This window comes from Folsomia candida, unplaced genomic scaffold (genome assembly GCF_002217175.1).
Source record: "Folsomia candida strain VU population unplaced genomic scaffold, ASM221717v1 Fcan01_Sc001, whole genome shotgun sequence".
NCBI lineage: Eukaryota > Metazoa > Arthropoda > Collembola > Entomobryomorpha > Isotomidae > Folsomia > Folsomia candida.
In genome coordinates this window covers 14,522,869-14,545,374 of record NW_019091193.1, presented here as the reverse complement: position 1 = coordinate 14,545,374, position 22,506 = coordinate 14,522,869, and the positions used below count along the sequence as shown (strand labels likewise).

The following is a 22,506-nucleotide window of genomic DNA, read 5'->3' as shown; positions in this document are numbered from 1 at the left end:
ACTGGTGCTAAGATTTACGACGAGCAGGTCCACTGTTACAAAATATAAGTTTTAAATAATAAGTTTTTTGACATAATGCCAAAGTTTCCTACTATATTTGAACTAAAGTCTATCTTGTATAACTCAACTATTGTGTTCTCATACTAGACGAGATTCAATACGGGTTTAGTATTGTCGAATATCGCTACATGAATATTATGTCCCTAGCAAACGCCGACACAGCAGCAGCAATGTTAACACAACAGTACTTAATGTAATGCAAGAAACTTTGAGTGGGTGAAAGTTGGACTTGACTTGCTATTACAGCGTTTTATGCTGAGTGTTTCGACCTCATTACGTAAAACGACACTACTACCACATAATTCCAAAAGTTCAGAGACCACTAACTCCTCGAACACATTGCCCAACATGACACAATGCATAACGCCTCAACGACGAGTAAAATGATCCGCCTTGAGCTAATCATCCATCCCGTAGACTCGAGTGATCTTTTTCAAGTGGGGACTTCTGCTGTTGTTGGAAGCAGAAAGTGGCAGCCTTTACAAAATATATTAAACATAAACATGCTCAAGTTCACCTCTTCCAGGGATCACATAGTGCTCACATTGTAATGAGAGTTGCACCACCACCACCAAGTTTCAAAGAAAATAAGCAGAGATCAAATTTAAACTACTCACTCTGAGGGGAAATGTAATGAAATGTAGTCTTTAATGTTATAATTTCATACTCATTTATGAGTACAATTAATTATACTCGCAGTAATTAAATAACGCTGTGGGATGCAAAGCTCATGAGAAAAGTGTGTCTAGTTATGTACATACCTGAGTTGCATGAGGTGAAAGTCGTTAAACATGTACATGACCGAATTGATGCTACAATTTTTCGTCGTTTTAATTGGCTCAGGTGCTGAAGGAGGACCGAACGAGAGGAGGCTGTTGGAGGATTTGCTGCTCACGTACAACAATCTAGAACGACCCGTCGCTATCGAAAACGAAACTTTACAAGTCAGCTTTGGCCTTACACTGATGCAGATAATAGATGTGGTAAGCCCCGCAATTTAGCAGTACTCGAGTACAACCCTCGAATCCACTCATTTAGTTCTCACCACTCATTTAATTCCTGAAACTACTTATATATGAATGCATGTCCATGTGCACATATTCGTAAAAGTGAAAGCAGGAGACTAGCATTTCCTCACTTTTCATGAGTAAGTTGGTGGAAACAAACTGTTTATGAAAAAACTCAACCGAGGACTTTGCTTCAAATTTAATAAGTAGTTCAAACTAAGCCTTATGCTATAAACTATATGCGAGTATATTGTCGATATATATTTATGTCGCTGTTCTCATTTCGAGTGAAAGTAAGTTTTGCTGAGAAGCAGACGTTTCCTGCGCTTTTGAGTATACACTTTAATCGTCGCCTGCTGTTTTGTAATGGCTGTTCGTAATGCAAAGTCATTTCCATGCTATTAGTCTCAAATGGGAAGATAAAGACTCGTCCTTTGTGGTGATCTGAGAAGCGAAGAATTTCCCCAACAAATCACAACTCGGGTCAGACACGAAATTAATTTGTTTGGCTCTATTTGCCCTCAAATTTTTCCAAATTAAAATTTTTAATCATCAATAGTATAAGGCTATTTACGATAACAAAAACTAACGATGAATGTCATATAACTATCGATTACTTATCGATTAGCCTCCACTTATTCACTCACAAAAAGAATAATAGGTTTTAACCAATTTTTAAAACAAAAAAATCAAATATGCTATATTCAGTTAATAAATGCTTTTGAAATATTGAATTACACTAATCTATTGAAAAGTTAACTATATTTATGTATACAAATGTATTTAATTTTATAACTTTCAATCCCTTTTGCATTGGTTTTACATTTTCAATCCTTTATGCATAAGGTTCATAACTGTGTGTATGTAAACACGATTCTTATCGATTTCAGGATGAGAAGGATCAAGTACTCACAACAAATGCGTGGATCAATCTAGGTAAATTTTTCGCACGGGAACGTAAATTCTGTTAAAATTATTGACGGACTCAAAAGTCTTTTTGTATTTCCTTGATTGGAATATTTTTTTTCTAAGCACTAAGGAAATGTCCATTGTCTATCAAATAAAATGTCCAACGAATTATAAGTCAGCGAATATAACGGATCTTAAATTACTTTAATTAGCATAGCTTTGATCTACACAAATTTGGATTGATCATAAATAAAAGTTTACATCATCAGCGCAGGATTTTCTTGTTCCTTTTATTTGATACAATTATAATTATTCAAATACCTTCTACATGCTTTGGTGGTGGTGTGCATTTTATTTGTTAAAAGTGTTGATCAAAAAAATCTGGTCAACTACAAATGTAATGATCGAGTAACTAATATTTTTTCAGAGTGGACAGATAGCAGCTTGAAATGGAATACTTCAGAATATGGCAGAGTAGATAATATTAGAATACACCCAACTAAATTATGGAAGCCAGACGTCCTTATGTACAACAGGTGAGTGGACATTGTCCGTAATACAAACACACGGACGGTGTTCAATTATTTTAATTTGATGCCATATGTAAGCGTAGGAGTAATTGGGACAAGGGCAGTGCGAAAAGAAATGGTTAATGCTCATTCTTCGTATGGATGAGGGGGAGGCAATTCATTCACGGTATTGCTTTCTCCATTAGAAATAAACCACAAGTTCAGCAAGTGGGCAAAATAGCAATAAATTATCACAAAGAGCTTGCGTGAGCAATTTTCTAGACCTGCATTACTCGTAATGAAAGCACGTTGAGCCGTCAAGCATCCATTTCTTACCATGAGCCTGGTTTTTAAGAGAAGATGAGGATGGCAAAAGCGTGTATTGAATAACTTGGCTTTTCAGTCTTGTTGCTTGGTCGGCCGTAAGATCTTATAAAGTTTGAGGCTGTCAGGAGATAAAATTACGAGACATGATTTATCTTTGGTCTATTTGCTATTCAATTCCCAGTGGGGCATTTTTCTTTCAATGAAAAATTTCAGAGCACACATAAAGCCGTTACAAGTTCAACAGACTTCCGTTGCCACATTTATCAAACCCTGGCCATTCTTTAATTTTAAAATGTGTTCCAGCCGGCGCTGTATAAAGAATGAGGAAACGAGTCAGTTTATAATGCAATTTCAGCTCTAGTAGGGATTTCTTAAAAAATGGATGGCTTTATATGTACCGTAAAATGAAAAAACAATGGTTGCCATTGATAATCCTCTAGACAACAAATTTTCAGAGATGAGTTGTCTCCGAAAATCTCTAGCAGAGTGGAATGCATTTATCATTCTTTTTGTCAAGAATTTGAAGAATTTAATTGAGAATACAAAAAACCTAAACCTTGCTGGCAGTCCCAGTATTCAATTTGTCAATCAACTCGCAAAAGTATTCATGAAACTTGGGTGGAATTACAAAAGTCAGTGAAAGAGAAAGTAGGGCTTTCATCTCTATGGAGTGACCCAAACAGATGAATGTGAATATATGTACATTCATATGTATGTATTTATTAATAGCCGAAGAGACTGGGCGGACGAGGAAAGGAGGAGGATTTTTGTGCGACGGGGAAAACATTGTTGGGGCTGTGCGTGCTTGTGTTTTTTTGTTGAAAAAAGAGATAGGTCCAATTATGCATTACATGACATGAGGGAGACAGGCTTGATACACTCATTCATCACAGTCATCAATCAAACCCACTTCCTCCGCCTTTCACTGGATACATCACAAGCGGATGGCTTTGCAGTTGATGTATTCCTACTCAGCATTTCTTGACATCTTGCTCTTACAATGTTCACAAGACAAAATGAACTCAAATTGGATTTAGCTATTCACATTAATTTGTCATGCAAACTTTTTAATAGACGGGAAGCTTTGTCGAAGAGGATGATGGATTTATGTAGACTTTTTTCCAAATAATGCAGAAAGTATGCTGACAATATGTATACACACACTTTCTACAGCAGAGGATACATTAGTCTGACTATATTTTTTTCTTAGCATCATTCATCTTCGTATCTTTTAGTATTTTATTTATGTATGTTACAAGCTATGTAGACGATGCTGCCCCCATTTTCTACGCTGCCATTTACATTTTCAATTGTTTTTGCAGTGCCGATGAAGGATTCGACGGGACATTCGCCACAAATATAGTTGTTAGAAACAATGGCAGTTGTTTGTACGTACCCCCAGGTAGGCAAAGTATTTCGATTGTACTGCGAAAACGTGTATGCAAATAGTTTATGATTATCCAGCTTAAAATCACAAATATGCATGTAATTGGCAAACTAATTCGTCACCTTATTATTAATTCTTCAGGAATTTTCAAGAGCACGTGTAAAATAGACATCACTTGGTTTCCATTTGATGATCAAAAGTGCGAGATGAAGGTAAGGTTTATTTATGTCACTTTTAGTGATATTTCACCTCAAATTTATATCAGTATGAAATTTTAATAAATTACCTTTGCCGAATTTACAGTTCGGGAGCTGGACATACGACGGATTCCAGGTACATTAATGCGCAAAATTATGTTGCTTGATTTCCAAATAGGAAAACTATGTATGTAAATCCTGCAGGTATGAGTAGAAATAATTATTCTATTTTAAATGACGTTATAAATTCTTTGTATTAGTTGGACTTGAGTATGAAAGATGATGCCGGAGGGGACCTGTCGAGTTTTATCACCAATGGTGAATGGGAGCTTATAGGTGAGCCATGACTAAATATATAAGGGGCTAAAATATTGTAATGAAGAGTAATGTGATATGAATACAAAATAAATTGAACCGAATGAAATTGATCTTAAACTTGCTGCAACCTTTTAGGAATGCCCGGAAAGAAAAACGTGATATACTATAGTTGTTGCCCTGTACGGTCCTGGTTACTTTAATTAATACTTTATTCATCAGTCGGTTTACTAATTTGGTGTCTATTTATTTTTTCAATGCTTGAACTTTGATTACCTCACCTGACTGACGCCGGTTGTCAACAGGAGGTGATGAACTTCAAATTTACCAATATACTTACGTTCTTACACATCTCTACATACATACATATTTACGCATTTCTTACATGCATATTTCTTATTTCTTCTTCGCATCAATCGGTAGTCGGTCAGTTTGGCGAAAACACTTATGGCGAAAAACTTTCGCCAAAAAATAATCCCATTTGGCGAAAAACAAATTCCATGCATTTCACCGTACGTTAGTTTTATTTTATTTAAAGTACCTTTTGGCGAAAATAATGTCGCATTTGGCGAAAACGAGGATTTTGTGAAAATCGTTACTCATGGTCATGAAGAGCGTTCAACCCTCCGGGGACCATCGAATACATGGATTTGTGACGGGACGTTTAAATCATGTTCAAAAATATTCAACTTTACACAATACATTGCATTTAAGAAGCAATTTATGCATAAGCCGAACAAGCCGACAATGCGTTCCAATAGTTTGTGCCTTCTCCCTAAAAAACAAAGAGTGCTACAAAATATTGTTTGATGTTGTAAAAGATAACGTCAAAAACTATAATCCTTCTCAAATCATACTAGATTTCGAGGCTGCGGCAATTGATTCTACAAAGTCCATGTTCACAAAGACAATAATTGAGTAGGTTCCACCTATGTCAAAGTATTTTTAGGAAAGCTCAAGAATTAGGCCTACAACCAAGCGATTTGACATAAAGAAATGCGAAATTTAAATTTCGCCAAATGTACTTTTACGAATTTTCCACTTTCGCCAAATGTGACAATAATTTCGCCATTTAGTACTTTCATAGCAATTTTTTACCACATTGGCGAAAATTTTTTTTTTCGCCAAACTGGCTTTCGCCAAACTGACCGTCAATCCATCAATCAACCCACGCAACAAACATTTTGAGCACTTGGACTTTCTTCACGTCTTGGTTGTTGATTCTTCGTCAATCTGGTTTTATTTAAGAATTTGAAACTTTTCTGATATTTGCAAAGGTTACTAACGTGGGACATTATGACAATGATTATCAATGAAATACTTTCAAAATATCTTCAGATTCGAGTGTCCAAATGTGCCAAGTGTTTGATTTTCGTGTGTATTTTGATGCAAAAAAAATACAAAACAAAGAAAATAAATATAATAAGAAGAAGGATCATGTGATATTAATTTTTCATATGATAATTTTTTTCAGCCATTTGTCGACGTCACATTTACCATCCATGTTAGAAGGAGAACATTGTATTATTTTTTTAACCTAATTGTAAGCCCTTCAAAGTTAATGCGTTGAAAAGTATCGAATCAATTTATTTTATTACTAAATCGATGCAAATCCAGGTGCCATGTGTGCTTATCAGCTCGATGGCCCTACTTGGGTTTACGTTACCCCCAGATTCGGGTGAAAAGCTGACCTTAGGTAAGTCCGCTAGAAGAGAACTTATAATTTTCAACATTAATCTGACATTCACTGTTCACTATGTAGCATGTCGTAACAGAGTAAAAAAAGATCTATTGAATCACCATAAGCCGGATTGGCTACATGTTTTAGAAAAGCATAACGTACCCGTTTCCGGGGCAAGTAGATTAAAGAAAGTCTATTAACAAGTGTGGCACAAACAACCACGTCCCCGCAATCCATGTGCTTTATTTATCAGCACCGGGGGACTAATAATTTGCAAAAACTCATTCCACGCAGCTGTAAAATAAACCAACGGTAAAACTTTTCTCGTTGCATGGAGGTAATGATTAGAATTTTTAATGGTTTCCAAAATCAATAGTTTATTCCTTCAGCGGTGGGATAAGCAGGAGACAGGCATTTGCTACATGCATATGTATAATATGACGGGGTAGCGAAAAATTAAACTCAATAAAAAGAGAACAAATTATCTTTGAAAGGAAATGCAATTCATGGAACACTTTTACCATTTAATATCTTGCAGAGTTTGCATTTTACAAGTCAAAAATTGCCACTCATGGCAAATGCCTTATTTGTATGTGATTATATACCAGATCATTCCAAATTCTCGGAATAAAGTCACATATTTTTAGCCCGTGTAACAATTACATAGTTGTGGACAGTGTGTAAAGCATAAGAATAGCGTAATTTAAAGTACTGGAGTTGTGGTCAATCCAAGTTGAACACCTTAGAGTTAGACATACCTATTTTGTACTAAAGTTGTCTTTCATACAAGATTTTTGCATATTTTTAATATTTTAATGTTTGAATTTTAACCACTCCACTCGACCTGACCTTCGGCGATTATCAAACAGGAGGTGATTCTTTTGAATTTAAATTGATCTGTATTGTTGTGGATTGGAACTGAATTTTTTGAAAAAATTTCAGTCACCATTCTCTTATCTCTGACTGTGTTCCTTAACATAGTGGCAGAAACGGTACATTAACTCATATTGTACACGAAATTTCGAATGAATTAACAAAATATTGAACTTTTAAGATGCCCTCAACGTCAGATGCCGTACCGCTCATAGGTACTTGGTGATACTCATCACATCTGCTTTTGATTAAATTACACAGCAAAGTAGTTGGTCTGGATTCGTTGAAATGTTTCATATGCATCAAAAGATAACTTATGGGTTTCATGCATACATATGCCGCCCTATATCAGTTCAGAGTATATAATATTTAAGTAATTGATCTCTTTATTCATGTGGTGACCAAAGTAACGTCGATTTGATGGTCAGTCAACCAGTGAACCCGCTGAGAAAGCTATGACCGCCACTGTCAACTAGAAAAACTGTTTAAACAAACGTATTATTCTGTAAAATGTAAATATGTGACGTACGTACAGTAGGAATTATTCTGATATTGTGACACTTCATTCGGTAACGCACTTAAACGTGTACAACAAAGTCCTCGTTAAAATTTGTCATGTTCAACGCTGGTTCTAAATTAGTCTTTCAGCACCTCAAAAATATTTAATCATAGGCACATGAAAGTGCACTTTAGAAATAAATATATATATTAACCTATCTACTACTACTGTCATTTACAGTGTACATATGTCCATAATTATATCAACTTCAATCTGCAGCACCACGAATCCTCACATGTTACATGATTTAACTATGCCCACTGCATTATTGTAAGTTCTATGTAGATGATACGTGGAAAGCTAGACAAAGAGGCATAAAAAACGTTGGACGAAAGGAATTTAATCCAACTCATTTGACTAAAACTTTTCGTACTATCACTCAGTACTTCATAAAATATTCAAGTAGATCAACATTTTAGTCTGGTACACTTTCTCATCTTCTTCTCATCGCCAGTTGTGAGGAGTTCTGAAGATGAACACAGAACTATCATCCTTACTTTCTGTAGAGTTGAGCTTGTTCAATTTTGCTTACGAATAAGTGTATATCTCAAATCGTTACCCTCAAAATTTCGGTATCCGCCCAATTTTTTTTAGAATACTATGTTGACAAATTATATATATGCCATTGAAAAGGATGGCAAATACGAGTGTTCATTTTATTTCAAGTATTACTCTGTATATTGAAAAATACCAGAATATGAAAGTGGGATTAAATGGGGATTAAGTACGAAAGGGAAAGCATATGGATGCCAATCAGTAATATGACATTGTTATGGTTACTGTCAATATGGGCTTTAGGCAAAGATTATACACGTTTATTCTGTAAACATGCCATTACAGAATAAAAGTTGAGTTCTGTATGTCATAGGCATAAAGAATATGTGTCATATTGAACTCATAATGAACATAAGTAAACGTTCCCCAGCAATAGACATGAAGTGTTTATGGTAGGATTTACTTGACTTTACTTGATTTACTTTACATATTGGTGTCCCAAACGCAATATTTCAGAAAATGATTTTTCACCTAAATATTTTATTTCAAACCCGGTCATTTAATTAGCGATTAACGCGTTACTTGGATACCAAAAATTGAGTCATCGTGATAGAATAATTTTATATTCGAATGAAATCAAGGGAATCATAAGTAACAGTACTACAGAAAAGAGTATATTTTTGTCGATGGCTTACAAAGAAGTGCAATTGAACTATGAGTTGACATGGTTTTTCACAACGTGCTTTCACTTTGAAAGTTGTACCATTTTTTCAATCAAACATCTGTACTGCAAATAGTAAAATATGATTCTAATTTTCTAATTTTTTAAATTTTAATCTCACCTCACCCGATCTACGCCGGTTCTCAAATAGGAGGTGATTCCCTTAAATCTAAATTTATCTACATTGCCATGAATTGCAACTCTATTGCAACAATTTTTTCAACAAATTTCAGTCACGATACTTCTTTCTTTGACCGTGTTCCTTAATTTGGTCGCCGAAACGGTATTATCTAAGTATTACATTACAAGATTTCAGATAGTTTCAATGAATTAATGAATACAATTACAATTTTAAGCTTCCCTCCTCATCTGATGCAATTCCGCTCCTCGGTTAGGTTTAATCATTTTCAAACTTTCCAAATATATAATTTGTCAGTTTATCCGCATACTCTCCTGTGAGATTCGGGTTTATGTGTGTATCTACCTGTGCACAATCTCGTAAACTTTCTCCAAACTAATTTGAGATGGAGATTGATCGCAAACTTGAATCTCACAGGAACGGCCAGTATATTATGGATATTATTCGGACTGTTTTAATGTCTCGCTTTATTGCAATTTTATTATAAATCTGATTTTATTTCACGACTTCATTCTCTATCCTGTAATGTCCTACCCTGTAAATACTTGAATCACTATTTTATTGTCAAAGTTTAAATTTAGACCAATTTGTACTGCTTGCTGAGATCAACTGCATCACACGCTCTTGATAGAGATTTTTTCCTCGTGTGTTGCGTGAATTGAAGGTTTGATTGTGAGTTTGCCTGCATATTACATATAAATTTTACACCTTATTACAAAATGGTGTATCATTTTGTGCCAACAATACCACTACACACGCCCAAAGGTTATGCATAACTAGTTTGTAACATACTTGCGTTCTTGTGCAGTGAACACTACACTTTTAACTTTTTTGTCCAGGTATAACCATTCTTCTCTCCCTTACTGTTTTCTCAATGTTAGTGACAGAAATCTTGCCACGCACCAGTGATGCAATTCCTCTTTTAGGCAAGAATCAAGTCTGAAATTTAACTTACATCAAGTCGAGTTTTTTTTATTAATTTTAGAAGCGACCTATTTTCGTTGAAAACATTCAACACTTAACATGCCAAATAATGCATTTTACGATTTAAATAGGTGAATTTTGTCACATAACAGCTTTTGATCTATTTTGTCTATCGTGAGTGACCACTTGTAATTGTGAAATTTAACATTTAAAACCTGGCTGGCAAAACTATTAATCTGTCGCAATAATCATTATGCCCTACTTACTGCTACTTGTCAGTTGTCGGCACGTACGAAATAAATTTTCCATAATAATCTGTTGTTCGAAATAATAAGCTGACCCACACGCACTAATTCTAAGATACATTTTTATCTACTAATCACACTTATTAACTTTTCCTTCGCAAAGCGCAGACTAATTAGGATACACTCAATTCTGCATACATTCATCTACATGCATTCCCTCAGAGCATCGTAATGTGAGAATCATGAGATTTGTATCAGCCAAATGATAACCACAGACCAAATACACATGTGCTACCACTGACCCCTACAGAAATAAACATTACACAACTGATTTTTACCGTTGACCTTATATGCATACATAAGAGACGGTATCTTGGATGTTAACGAATTTGTGAAATTTTTTGATTTTCATGGTTTCATAAGAAAGCTCTGAATTAATTTTACAGAAACTTTCTTTTTGCGGATTTATTTTGCAACAACGTCTGAAATTTCATAGATGTGTTGCAGTTTTTGATAAATCTATATGCGTCGAGCCATGGGCGACAACTTTTGAATCTTTTGATTCTAAAATTTGAGGTGACCATGCAATATTTGCCTGGCCATCATATTTATTAACTTTTGAAGTCATGTTTTGACTTTATTTTTCATTTTTAAAATGCTATTATGCATTTTGAGAGAAGAAAGACCAACTATCGCTGTTTTTATTATTCGTTTTGTTACATTTTGTGCTACCGAATTTTGACAGCTATCGTGTCTTGCACAAATATAGTGCGCCGTGTTTTGCATCCAAGACTGATTTTTGTCGTGTAATATTAAACTACGTTGCTTCGAACAACAACGCGTTTTCACATGCATCATTTCAATCATTGTCTAGTTAAGTAGAACCGTTTGATAATGATCAGCACTGCCACACGAAATGCTTACGTAGGAAGAGAAGCTTAGTAGTGGAAGAATGGGAGAAAGCCTCTAGAAGAGCAATGCGAATCAATATGACCATGTTATCACACTACACACAGTGAAAGCATTTGATGATAAGTAGTGAACCCCTGTTTGCGTGTTGATTACGTACACTAAACTCTTTGCTTGTTGTATAACTGCTGATAATAAATCTGTAAGTGATTTCTAAAAATCTCACTGACAGATATTAAAAGTGCAGCTTGATTGAGCCCGAGCCATGGTGTGATTGTATTTCGTCAAAGAAACTGATTATTTGTTACAATGGGAATGCAAACCCAGATATTTTCAACGAAGTTTGATAGACCAAATCTTTATAACAAACATTAACACGAAACATTAATACGAAATACTGGACATGAGTTAATGGCGCTGAAAGTTCGCGAAAACGCTCGGTTTTTCAGGCATAAACTACGCTATGTGGTCAGACGGCTCTCTTTTAAAGTGGTGTACAGTTATTTTAGTTATGGAGAGTATTACACTAAGGATAAGTGCTGACATGACAGGTTACATTATTTTTAAGTTGAACTTTTTAAGAGTTTAGGAATTTTTTTATTGTTGCGACGCGATAACTAGCTCACTAAAACGGTATCGAAGATTCAAATGAAAGAATGAGAGGGTTCGTGAGAGCTTCATATACTTCGCAAATGGTGCATAACATAAGTTGCGAGGTTTGTGAACGATGTGAATTTTTGAGCAGAGAATGCATAGAATTTTGTATGCGAAGCTTACGCTATGCAGATCTAAAGCTCCGCAAATTTCGCATCTTGTTTATTTCCCATTACCAACTGCAATAACTTTAAACTTCATTGGAAATAAAAATGCAGATTCTAAAATTCGAGAGAAAGAGATAAAAAGAATGCTGAGTGGGCGAGCAATTTGGTCATTCACGAGGATAATTTCACAAACTTCGAAAGTTAACGAATTTAAGCTGCCAAACGACGTTAACGAACCTCATGAATCACACCCATAATAAGTAATAATCTTGCATATGCAATCAAAAATTTCATCAAATTTAATTTTTCTGCAAAGTAAAAGGAAATCTTCTGAAGAAATCTCGCCATAAGCTCAGTATTGCGAGACAGGGAAAACAGGTGTCATCGCATGTACTACTCGGTTCTTAGTTTAAAATTGGTAACATCAGATAAGTCAGCGTTAAAAATAACCCCTGGCTCGGGCTAAACATTAATTTGCTTGTAGTTTAACTATCACATGCTTCTAAAGACTTGCATAACATTCAAACGTAAATACATGCAATGCAAATTCAATTGGCTTGAGCTGTTTCAAAAACAAACTTTGTTGACTGTTATTTTACATTAAATTCGCAGTACAAAGGAGCTTTAATTGTGTTCACATAATAATATTAACATGTTTGCACTATATGCATGCCCTAGTGTATTAATTGTCAATTTGCTCATAGAGCTTCTTAATTCTTATTGTTAATAATGTGAGCGTTTTATTCAATCTGTTTTCTTTTTTGAGTGTTTTTTGATATACGATCTTAATCTGTACTAACATATTTTTACTATGATTAATAGGAACTTACTTCAATTGTATCATGTTCATGGTTGCTTCTTCAGTGGTATTAACTGTTGTCGTTTTAAACTACCATCATCGGACTGCCAACATGCACGAAATGCCACCCTGGGTAAGTTAATTCAATTAATTCTTGTTGTATTAAAAAAAGTAAAATATTTCGAATATATATTTTTATTAATCCACTACTAAAAACCGTTAAAGTTTTCTTCTCATTAATGCGCCTTTCTCTTCCTCTAAACGTGTCATTCTGCATGAATATTAAAACAGAGTACGTTAACTTTTGGACAGAATGAGTACTTGCGTAACTTTCACCTGCAAAAGTGTATACATGCGTAGGGGCTGTGAGATCCCACGCTAGGATAACGAATCATTATGTTCAATCAGTCCGCAGACATTGATTTTATGTCAAATTAAGTCTTACGCAATTTTTAAAGATTTTCAATAATAGGAATGTTCCCTTTATTAAAATAAGAGTTTAGAAGTGACATTCAGTTAAATTAACATTCCGCTGGAGCAAGAATTTGAACATGATTGCAAGAGTGCCAGATGCGGTATTAATGGGCTTACTTTGCCAGACGGCGACTGTCATTTTCCACTCTTTTCTAAAACTGCTCCTTTCGTGCAAACTCGTTGTGTGCAACTGTGGCCACCAGCCTAATTGAATCCTTGCACAAGACAAGGTTATTCTTCCGCCAGTTTCGGAATCAGACTAATAAAACAAAGCCGCATCTGAATGTATGTATGAAACAAGGCCACAAGACATGTTTCCCAGACAATCTAGCAAAATCACAAAGGGGGGAGAAACAAATTCAACAATAACAACACCCACATTTTCCATTATTCAATTCCGAGTGAATTGAAAGAGAGCGGAAGCCTTATTTTTCCTTCACCAACCACACAAATAGCGAGCTGAATACATGGCAGGTGGGAGTATTTTAGTTGATTGGAAAGTTTATGGCTGCCAGATTTTGGCAAGGAGTGCACAGGACATGGAAAAAGTCCGTTTTGCACTACGTGATAGGAGAGGATAAGTGAAAAAGAGATATAATAAAGATTAGATTGAGAGGAGAATTCTGTCGAAATCCATCCACAAGACAGATCAAGAAGGGCTCGACGGTCCCCAAAGGCCGGATGGATGGAATGACTGAGAGCAATCCACATCTTCCTCCAAACCCTCGACTTGTGTATCCCGTGCTACGTACACAATCTGAAATATGCTCACAAGCCAGGAAGCAGTGATAGCGGTGGGGATCTGCAAAATTTGTGGATGTGATCGAAATATATGGCTCACTTTCATTCTTCCTGCCCTTTCTCTGTATGCGATCCTTTCACCTCCAGTGTCTGCTCCTGCCTCCTTCTTTCACCTATTGCAATTTCAAGCCACGCAAAATCTAGCCTACCACCAAAACCCTAAAGAAGGACCGCATCATATAGCAGACAGTATTAAGAACAATTTGTGTCCAACTCCCAGGGAACGTAATTGCCTACAAACCCTAATTCCTTCTTCATATGCATAAGATGTTTATATCTGTAGGCCGAGCTTCTACTCTCAATGCCAAATTACTATACAGTTCAACTCCATGAAATTGTAGAAACCCAAATTACTTATAATTTTACCAAACATTTTACCCTTTCATAATTACTCAGTTGGAATAGACACATTGTAGCACCTAAATATTTACGTGGGAAAAGTAGCCCAAATCTGGTGGAAATGTGCGTAGATATGTATTTATATGCATGACTGTGTACCTTATGGAGGAAGTAAAACTGAAGCTTGATGATATAATTCGTCCCCATTGCAAACAAGTCTTGGCTTCACGTGACAATGTCGGCTCGGCCCAGTCATGATTCACAATAGTTGTTGATAAATTGAGGTTCGTGAGTTTCTCGTAGCAGTTCTTTAGACTTTCACCATCCGCATCCGTCGGAACTAAATAGGGTCGCATTGTTATTCCACTGCCGCTTTGTTAGTGAGTATACGTGCAATTTTGAGTTAGAAGGGCTTAAACATAATTTTACAAATTATGCATTGTATATTATATGTATAGCTATTGAAAAATAGTGGATTGGAAATAGTTTCATTGTTTACTGACGCAAAATTCAATTACTACATATGCACATCTGTTGAGTTAGGGATTAGTGGGTTAAGCTTAGAGGCACTTCTGGTTTCATCATATTAGGGGTAACAACCTTACATGTTCAGGAAAGTATACTGTTAACGTTGGCAATGATTTAGTTATTCGTCACCTATACGCTTTAAAATAAATATGCAGAAATGCAGAAATTCCTTCGTGACTTTCTCTCTAATATTTTGTGCACATCTGTGGTCAAATAGATTGTGCAACACATTTTGTTACCTTCTTGACCTCACCAACGTGGGAAATTTCAGGCGATGGGGAGATCTGGCTATGATTTTTTAGTGCCATAGCTCTTTTTGGCCCATTAATATTTAATTGTATAAGGTCAAAATTTTGAGTTATTTATTCAACTTGACTAATTCAAATCCATGTTGCCGACTTACATCGTCAACTTACCCTGTAGCAAACTGCACACTATTATTATCATGGATTGTCATATAAGATGCAGGTCAATTCTCTTCAACCACATTCGCCGAGTAATTATAAATAGGTCACAAGACGTTCGAATTTTATAAGTTATGGAGGCAATGAACATCTCTTCTGGTATTGTGAGTAGTCCTTAACTCTAATTGGACGTCAGAATTATATCTATGCTTTAACTTACATATTTGCAATATAGGAACTACCAGATTAGCTAACCTACATACATATTTACATTCCGTCAAGGTAGTGTTCACCTCAAATAACGATAAACACAATATTTTGGCATCATTTCCCCACTACTTTAGAACAATTCGGTCCACAAACAAAGTAAATTAGAGACAACTGCACAAACCGTTATTTATATATTCAGTCTACGCCTAAGAAGGCAATTCAGCATGAAAAAGGTGTGGCAAAGACTGCCCATCATTAATTATGCATTTCGTGGCTTCAGTGCTCCTGTTCCTCGCATCAAAGAAAGAACAAAATGGTTCTGTTTGTGTGACAACATGGTAATTAGCACTCGTAACAATAATGAGATTGTTTCTATACATTGGCATGGTGAAAGTACACATTTATTTTTAGGTCTTTTTTTTACATAAGTCTCAATATCTAATTTTTAACAGTCTCTTTTACTATTTATTTACCTCGTGAAAAATACAATTTCGGTTCGTTTGATTCATATTCCGAGTCAGAAAAATGTCTGCTGCTTTAGCGTTCAGGGCCAGTTATAATCCCTCCGTGGTCGTACCGACATACACAAATGTACCTACAGCTACCAAGTATGTAATCTCAATCACATTGTTGGATATCGGATTTTCCGCTCTTGTGCTGACTGAAAAGAAAGAAAGCAAACGTGGTGGTTGACCATGATTTTATCCTGGCGAAACCGGGAGGGAAAGTGGATCAGTCGAGTTTTGAAGGGAATTGGAAAACACTGCACTTACTTGATCTCACGTCACATTGTGTGCTCGTCGTCGGTCGGTGGTCCACTCACGGTTTTTTCCCATCTACCTCCACACACACTCGCTGCCCCTTTTGTCAACTTTTGTTAGAAATCCAATCATTTTCCTTTCTTTCTTGATACGCTTTTCCAATGACGGCCGTTATTTCATCGTTTTTTGGTATTTTGGTCATAAACTCATTCTGTATCGGAATCGTGAATTCACACATCCACGTTAATGTCGCTCCGTGATATTTATTGAACTTGCTCGCTTTATACTGGTCCAATTAAGAAAAAATGTGAAATGGCTGGAGACAGTATGCGATAGGAAATGATGTACTTATTCTCTTGTCACTTGTTGGAACACAAATTGTGTTACATAATTAGACCAAAACTCATTTATAGAATTACGTTATAAAAAGTTATGTGTATGGAATGATGCAGTACTAATTAGCTCCGTTATTTTTTTTATACTTCTACAGGTGAAAACAGTATTTCTGCAGTGGTTGCCCTGGATTCTTCACATGAGGTAAATCAGGCGTCTTGTAAGCCATGATCAAATGACATGACAAGATTCGACTTTAATGGTTATGTATAATATGTCGAATGGAGGAGCACTACGTTACTCAACTTTATCTACCCGATCTAATCTAATCAATATTATCATATTGTAGCCGTCCAGGAAGAAAAATTACTCGCAAATCGATTCGAGAGGAACAGAAAATGAAGGGATTCAAAGATATCAAGGAAAGGTCATCCAAGTCCTTGTTAGCCAACGTGAGTGAGATAATTAAGTATTAATAATTCATTGAGGGTTCATGAGAATTTTAAGGAAAACGTGAGTTGGAATGACATATTATAACTAACTGAAGAACGGTATACACAATTTGTTTCTTGGTCGTCATCATACGTTGATCACATGTCGTAAATTAATGCAAGCATAAGCATAGAGAAGGGAGGAACAGGCATTTTGTCAATTTCTTCCTGAAATTATGTTCAGCCAGTAGAAGACAATCAACACTGTGTACCTACTTACATATGCCATAGCACAGTATGATACTGTCAGTATCGGACAGATTTGTTTATCAAGCTCAAAACAATTCTACGCCCATAAATGTTCATTTTAGTATATTTATAAGGTTATACTAGATGAAAATATGAAGCTAAAATCCCTTTCGTCAGATCATGCACAACATCAATTAATGATAATAATTTGCAATTTAGGTGTTGGACATGGATGATGACATTCGGATGAGCTCTTCGTACCTTAGGTAAGACATGCACACTTCAGGTGAAGGGCTCAATGACTTTACCTCTCGTCCTCTGTTTCAAGGATGGAGACATCGGACATGTCATCCCCATGTGCTCTTGCCCAACGTGACCTCCAAGGCATTCTCAGAGAAATCCGCTTCATTACGGCACGGATGCGAAAATCCGAGGAGGACGCTGAGGTTGTTGGAGACTGGAAATTCGCCGCAATGGTCGTCGACCGCATGTGTTTAATTGTTTTTACAACATTCACCGTCGTGGCGACGATAGCTGTGCTCCTTTCTGCCCCACGAATCTTGGTTTATTAAAGGGTGAAAGCATTTCAATATTTCCTCAAAGAGCAACTCAACAATCACGAATTTCCAAGTAATAGGAATCAACTACGAAAAATTAAGAGTTAACGGAATTGCAAAAAAAGTTACAATGGAGGCAATTTCTGAAATCATGAGATATAAAATATATTTAATCAACATAAAATAAATACTAGGACCACAACTAATATTAATTACATAATAATCTCTGACAATTTAACCAACGAACAAAATTATTCGTGAAACAATTTTAGAGAATTTAAACTGCTTAAAACTATGGTTAAAAGAACGATTACTTTATATTTCAATACCATTCACCACCAATATTGTCAAGTCATACATATATTTAAATGTAAATTAAAGTATTAGCGAATCTCTAAGGACGGAAACCCAAATCACGGGTATATTTGTATGTACACATACCATAGGAAATAGCAGAAGGACAGCAGCATGACTACAATTTATCACAAGTACTACACACTTATAATAAGTAGCTTACAGTATCATAATAAAACTGTGGTTTCGCAAAATGAGCTTCTCATGAGGGTGGTCAGAAGCAGTAGACAATAAAGCTTATATTCAGAGTGAATTGAGGAGGAGACAACGTACAAGTATGACTTAACTCAAGTGAGATTTCATTTCCTCTAATGAGAAATTATAAGCCCCATTTGCAACTTCATTTGCCTCTTTTGAATGCTTGGAACAAAAAACCATGTCCAGTTACGTTTACTGAATAGTGTGCAAGTTATAAAGAATTAAATTCACTTATAACGTATTTAAAAGTCGTCCGTCAGTAATGAATTGGAGGCTTTGAACTCGTTAAGTTTCAACTTTTTGATAAATTGACAACTAAAGAAGGTGAAGGGAGAAGAGAGAAAGAGAGTGAAAGTAGATTTCCAGGTTTGTACGTACGTCTGCATTAGAATGTGAAAAGCGAGAGCATGTCGGGGAGGACGGTGGTGGTGGTGAACGAGGAGGATGGCACATTTTAAAGATGAAACTTGCTTTCTCTCTCTCTCTCTCTCTCAACTTTTAATAACTCTTGGCAGCTCCATCCTTAGCGCGGACAAAGAAGGTTTTATTGTAACAAACGATCGCAATTATTACACGTTATAACCAAACCAGCATTGGTTCGATATCGATTTGACCTCATTGTTTCCCTTGTTTCCACAAGAACCAGTGATTTTAGCTGGGGAAAGGTGGTGGCACTGCTGTGGTATGTATAATATCGATGCTTTGATCAAAAATTTAATTTCTCGTCGTTTTTTTACGCTTTTCTACTTTGTGTCGTCCCCACCAGATCCGTTGCGGTTGAGATCAGAGAACGTGATTTGCATCTGAAAATTCAATTACTCTCATGTTTTATTGTGGGTGATATGTACATATGTAGCAATCGGTGAAGTTGCCATCCTATTCCTGCGGGTTACTTATCCAGTAGTTGCTTTCCAATTTCAAAATGGACGTGAGTGGACGAGTTGCAATGGTAGGAAAAATTCATTATCCGCGAATGAACGTGAAACCACAGGATCATCAAGTAGAGAGAATCCATATATGCATGCAGCATGGAGCAACAGCAGGCGTGGTATTAATGAAAGCTCGAAAATCAGGTTGTCGGCTTGGTGACGGAAGAGTGAGTAAAAGGCTGGTCGGTTGGTTGTTGGTTAGTTGGAGGCGAGGAGGAGGAGGAATATATTCGTATGTAGGTGACATGTTAGGGTCGAGGTAACGAAGGAAGGAAGGATGGGGACGACGACGGCTTGGTGGTGGTCGTGGCAAGGTAAAAGAGTAAATGAGTCTATCAGGGAATTAGCAGGCTCGAGCATAACGAGAAACCACAAAGAAAGCGTTTCGGTGCGAGATCACAGAATTTGGATTCCATTAGCAGTAACTTTGCTACAAAAAGGCTCGTTGAGGGAGAAAGTCGGCCCAGAGAACGTGATGTGGTTCCCTTAAACTGCTCCATCTCTCTCATATTTTATAACGGACTTTTATAGGACAAAAATGGAATAAAATAGAGCCGCAACTGGCTGCCTGAGACTGCACGTGTCCTCAATGACATAGACAGAAGTATATTCGATGTGCTTGCTCAACCAAAATGAAAACCAAAGAAATCGGAGCATTCTGCTGTGAAATGCGGCTGGCTCATCCCCCCATCCTTGAATCAAAGTCAAAGGAAAATTTCGATCCACCTGCAGCTTTTTCTACTTTCTCCCCGATCCTTAGCCACCACCACCACCACCGATCCCACCTTTCGCCCCGAAACCAGATATGCTTACACGCATATTCGTAACCTGCATAATGCTCTAATCATTATCCACAATCCTCTCGTCCTCTTCTTCTCCTTCACTCAGACATCATGTCCAGCCTCACGAATGCACAGCAGGAGGACACTTTCACTGAAAATATGCAAATACCAATTGATTTTCTAACCTTTTGACTAAATTAGTTTTTATGCATGTGATATCCACTACAGTTAATGAGTATCGATGGCTAATGTTAATGAGTAATCTCGTTTTTTTACCTGGAGCTTTTATGTGCATACACGTTTACGCCTCATTATTCGCCAGTTAACGATAGGAAATTTTGACTATCGACAGTTTTTGTTTATTATGTATATAAGGCGTACACATCAATGTGCTTAAATACATACTTGCTTTAATCATAATTTATGGATATTACGCCAAAAATATAAACATCGTGTGCGTTCAGAATCTCAAAAGAAAGTCAAAATGATAAATATGCACATATTATTATACAAGATAGCCGTCAGTTAATTGAGAAAACAAATATAACTTTTAAACAATTTTCATATGTACATATTAGCAACCGGTTTTACATGCAAATTTGATTTTTGAAATTTTTCAAGTTTGGGGATTGCAAAACAGGAAAGTCTTAAACCGTGTTCACTATTAAAAAACGATTTTCAAAATTATTCAAAACGGATTGAAATTTTACAATTGAGATTATGAGAAATTGTATAACTCAGCAAATTAGGCCAGGACTGCAGGGTTCGATATCGCTCAATTTTTGCTGCCAACCAAACTAAAAACTAAATGCTAACTAGGTTTTTAATAACACTACTTTTTCATGCAAGGTCCTAAATGTATTTTTTACACAACATTTTACATAGTAAATACGATCACATCTAATAATATTTATACGAGCTACGTCACCTTTAACTAAATCACATTGAGTAAGTAAATCGTGTTTGAGAATATAAATACAGAGCAATTTTGACAATGTAAGAGGCGAAAATTAATGCATTTGATAATACATGTATCAATAATTTTTTAAAAATTAATATGCACTTTTTCAGTTTATAAAGCGATGATATACTGACCGTTTAGATATAAAAAGTAAAAAAAAATGTACAAATAGAGTTAAATGAGTGGTGGATAAAATTAATCAAGCTTTTTTGTTGTTATGCATACCTTGAGAGTATTCATTACGAGTTCGAATGTTCGCATCGCAAAATAATTTTTAAAAAATTGCAAGATGCAAGATGCACAACTTCGCAAATGAATTTTCAAGCCAAATTTTTTTTCAAACTTGCGAACTTTGTTTTATTTTGGTTGCGTTGCTAACAATGCGAACTCGTAATGAATACCCTCAGTACATATATATGGACCGTGTGTAAATTATGCAAGAGTTGGTGGCAATCAACCTGACCCATTATATAATACACACAACTACATACTTTTTTAGTCTACGTGTGTAGCACATATTCAAAGCAGCAGGCTGCTGATAAATATATTGTGTTATTTGGTGCTTATACAGATAACGATAAACAATAGTTGTAGGATTAAAGTTTTACAAGTACTGAAAATTTCCACAGTATCAATCATTGGTGAGCATGCAAATTACAGAGTGTAAAATTTGATGATCTATATATGGAAAATGGATAATAATGTATTTCTACATTGTACAAAATCACACACCATATTGTTATATGATTGCATGATATAGAGACTTACGTAGTATGAAATGTACGTTAATTTGGAAATTCTAATGGAAATGAAAAACAAACCACTTGTAATTTTTGTTCTAATTGTAATATCCAAAATTCATTTTAGTGATAATGCAAACGAAGCTACAGTTAAAAGCAGATTTAACGAAAAATTACACACCACACTATTTCTGTTATTTGTGTACATATGTGAGAAAAAATATGATAATATGCAATCTTAAATACAAAGTATGTAAACCTATATTACGTTTAATTAAGCATAAATAACCAAATATGTAAATAAATATTCAGCGAGGAACATGGTCATTCCACCACCATCGTTATATTAATAATGTTAATAAATAACTCGACACATAACTGAATTTACAATGAACTGCATGACCGACGCACTTCTCCAAGATGAATAGTATTAAAACTAATAATGTAATCTGTGACTAAGAGTAGATGAATACTCAATTGATCAAAACTAATTAAAATGAACTGGCAGAGAGCTCAGATTTAAATAAACTTTACATCGATTGAATATTTCAATATTTTCTGCTTTTATGTGCATTTATTACATTTCTTACGGTAATGAGGCCCACGGGGGCATAAGAATACGACGAATCAAGAAAAAA

General features: G+C 35.7%; 1 protein-coding gene across 1 annotated transcript; it reads left to right on the top strand.

The window, feature by feature from the left end:
* Positions 1-851: 851 nt before the first annotated feature.
* On the top strand, positions 852-22,422 carry LOC110842940 (neuronal acetylcholine receptor subunit alpha-7). Its single transcript, XM_035846634.1, has 18 exons — positions 852-1,043; positions 1,958-2,003; positions 2,404-2,512; positions 4,135-4,214; positions 4,341-4,411; positions 4,503-4,532; positions 4,657-4,732; positions 4,850-4,894; positions 6,184-6,254; positions 6,329-6,407; positions 7,262-7,264; positions 7,335-7,384; positions 7,447-7,480; positions 12,841-12,950; positions 16,825-16,871; positions 17,017-17,119; positions 17,567-17,613; positions 17,676-22,422. The coding sequence occupies exons 1-18, from the start codon at positions 852-854 to the stop codon at positions 17,917-17,919; spliced, it is 1,437 nt and encodes a 478-aa protein (XP_035702527.1). The 3' UTR covers positions 17,920-22,422.
* The last annotated feature ends 84 nt before the right edge of the window (positions 22,423-22,506 follow it).

What these genes read in the sequence shown, in the direction of transcription:
- LOC110842940 (XM_035846634.1), top strand. Translation starts at nt 852, where the DNA reads ATGTACATGACCGAATTGATGCTACAATTTTTCGTCGTTTTAATTGGC. An exon ending in TGGTGAATGGGAGCTTATAG is followed by an intron (nt 4,733 to 4,849) that starts GTGAGCCATGAC and finishes GCAACCTTTTAG; the next exon opens with GAATGCCCGGAAAGAAAAAC. An exon ending in CCAAGTCCTTGTTAGCCAAC is followed by an intron (nt 17,120 to 17,566) that starts GTGAGTGAGATA and finishes TTTGCAATTTAG; the next exon opens with GTGTTGGACATGGATGATGA.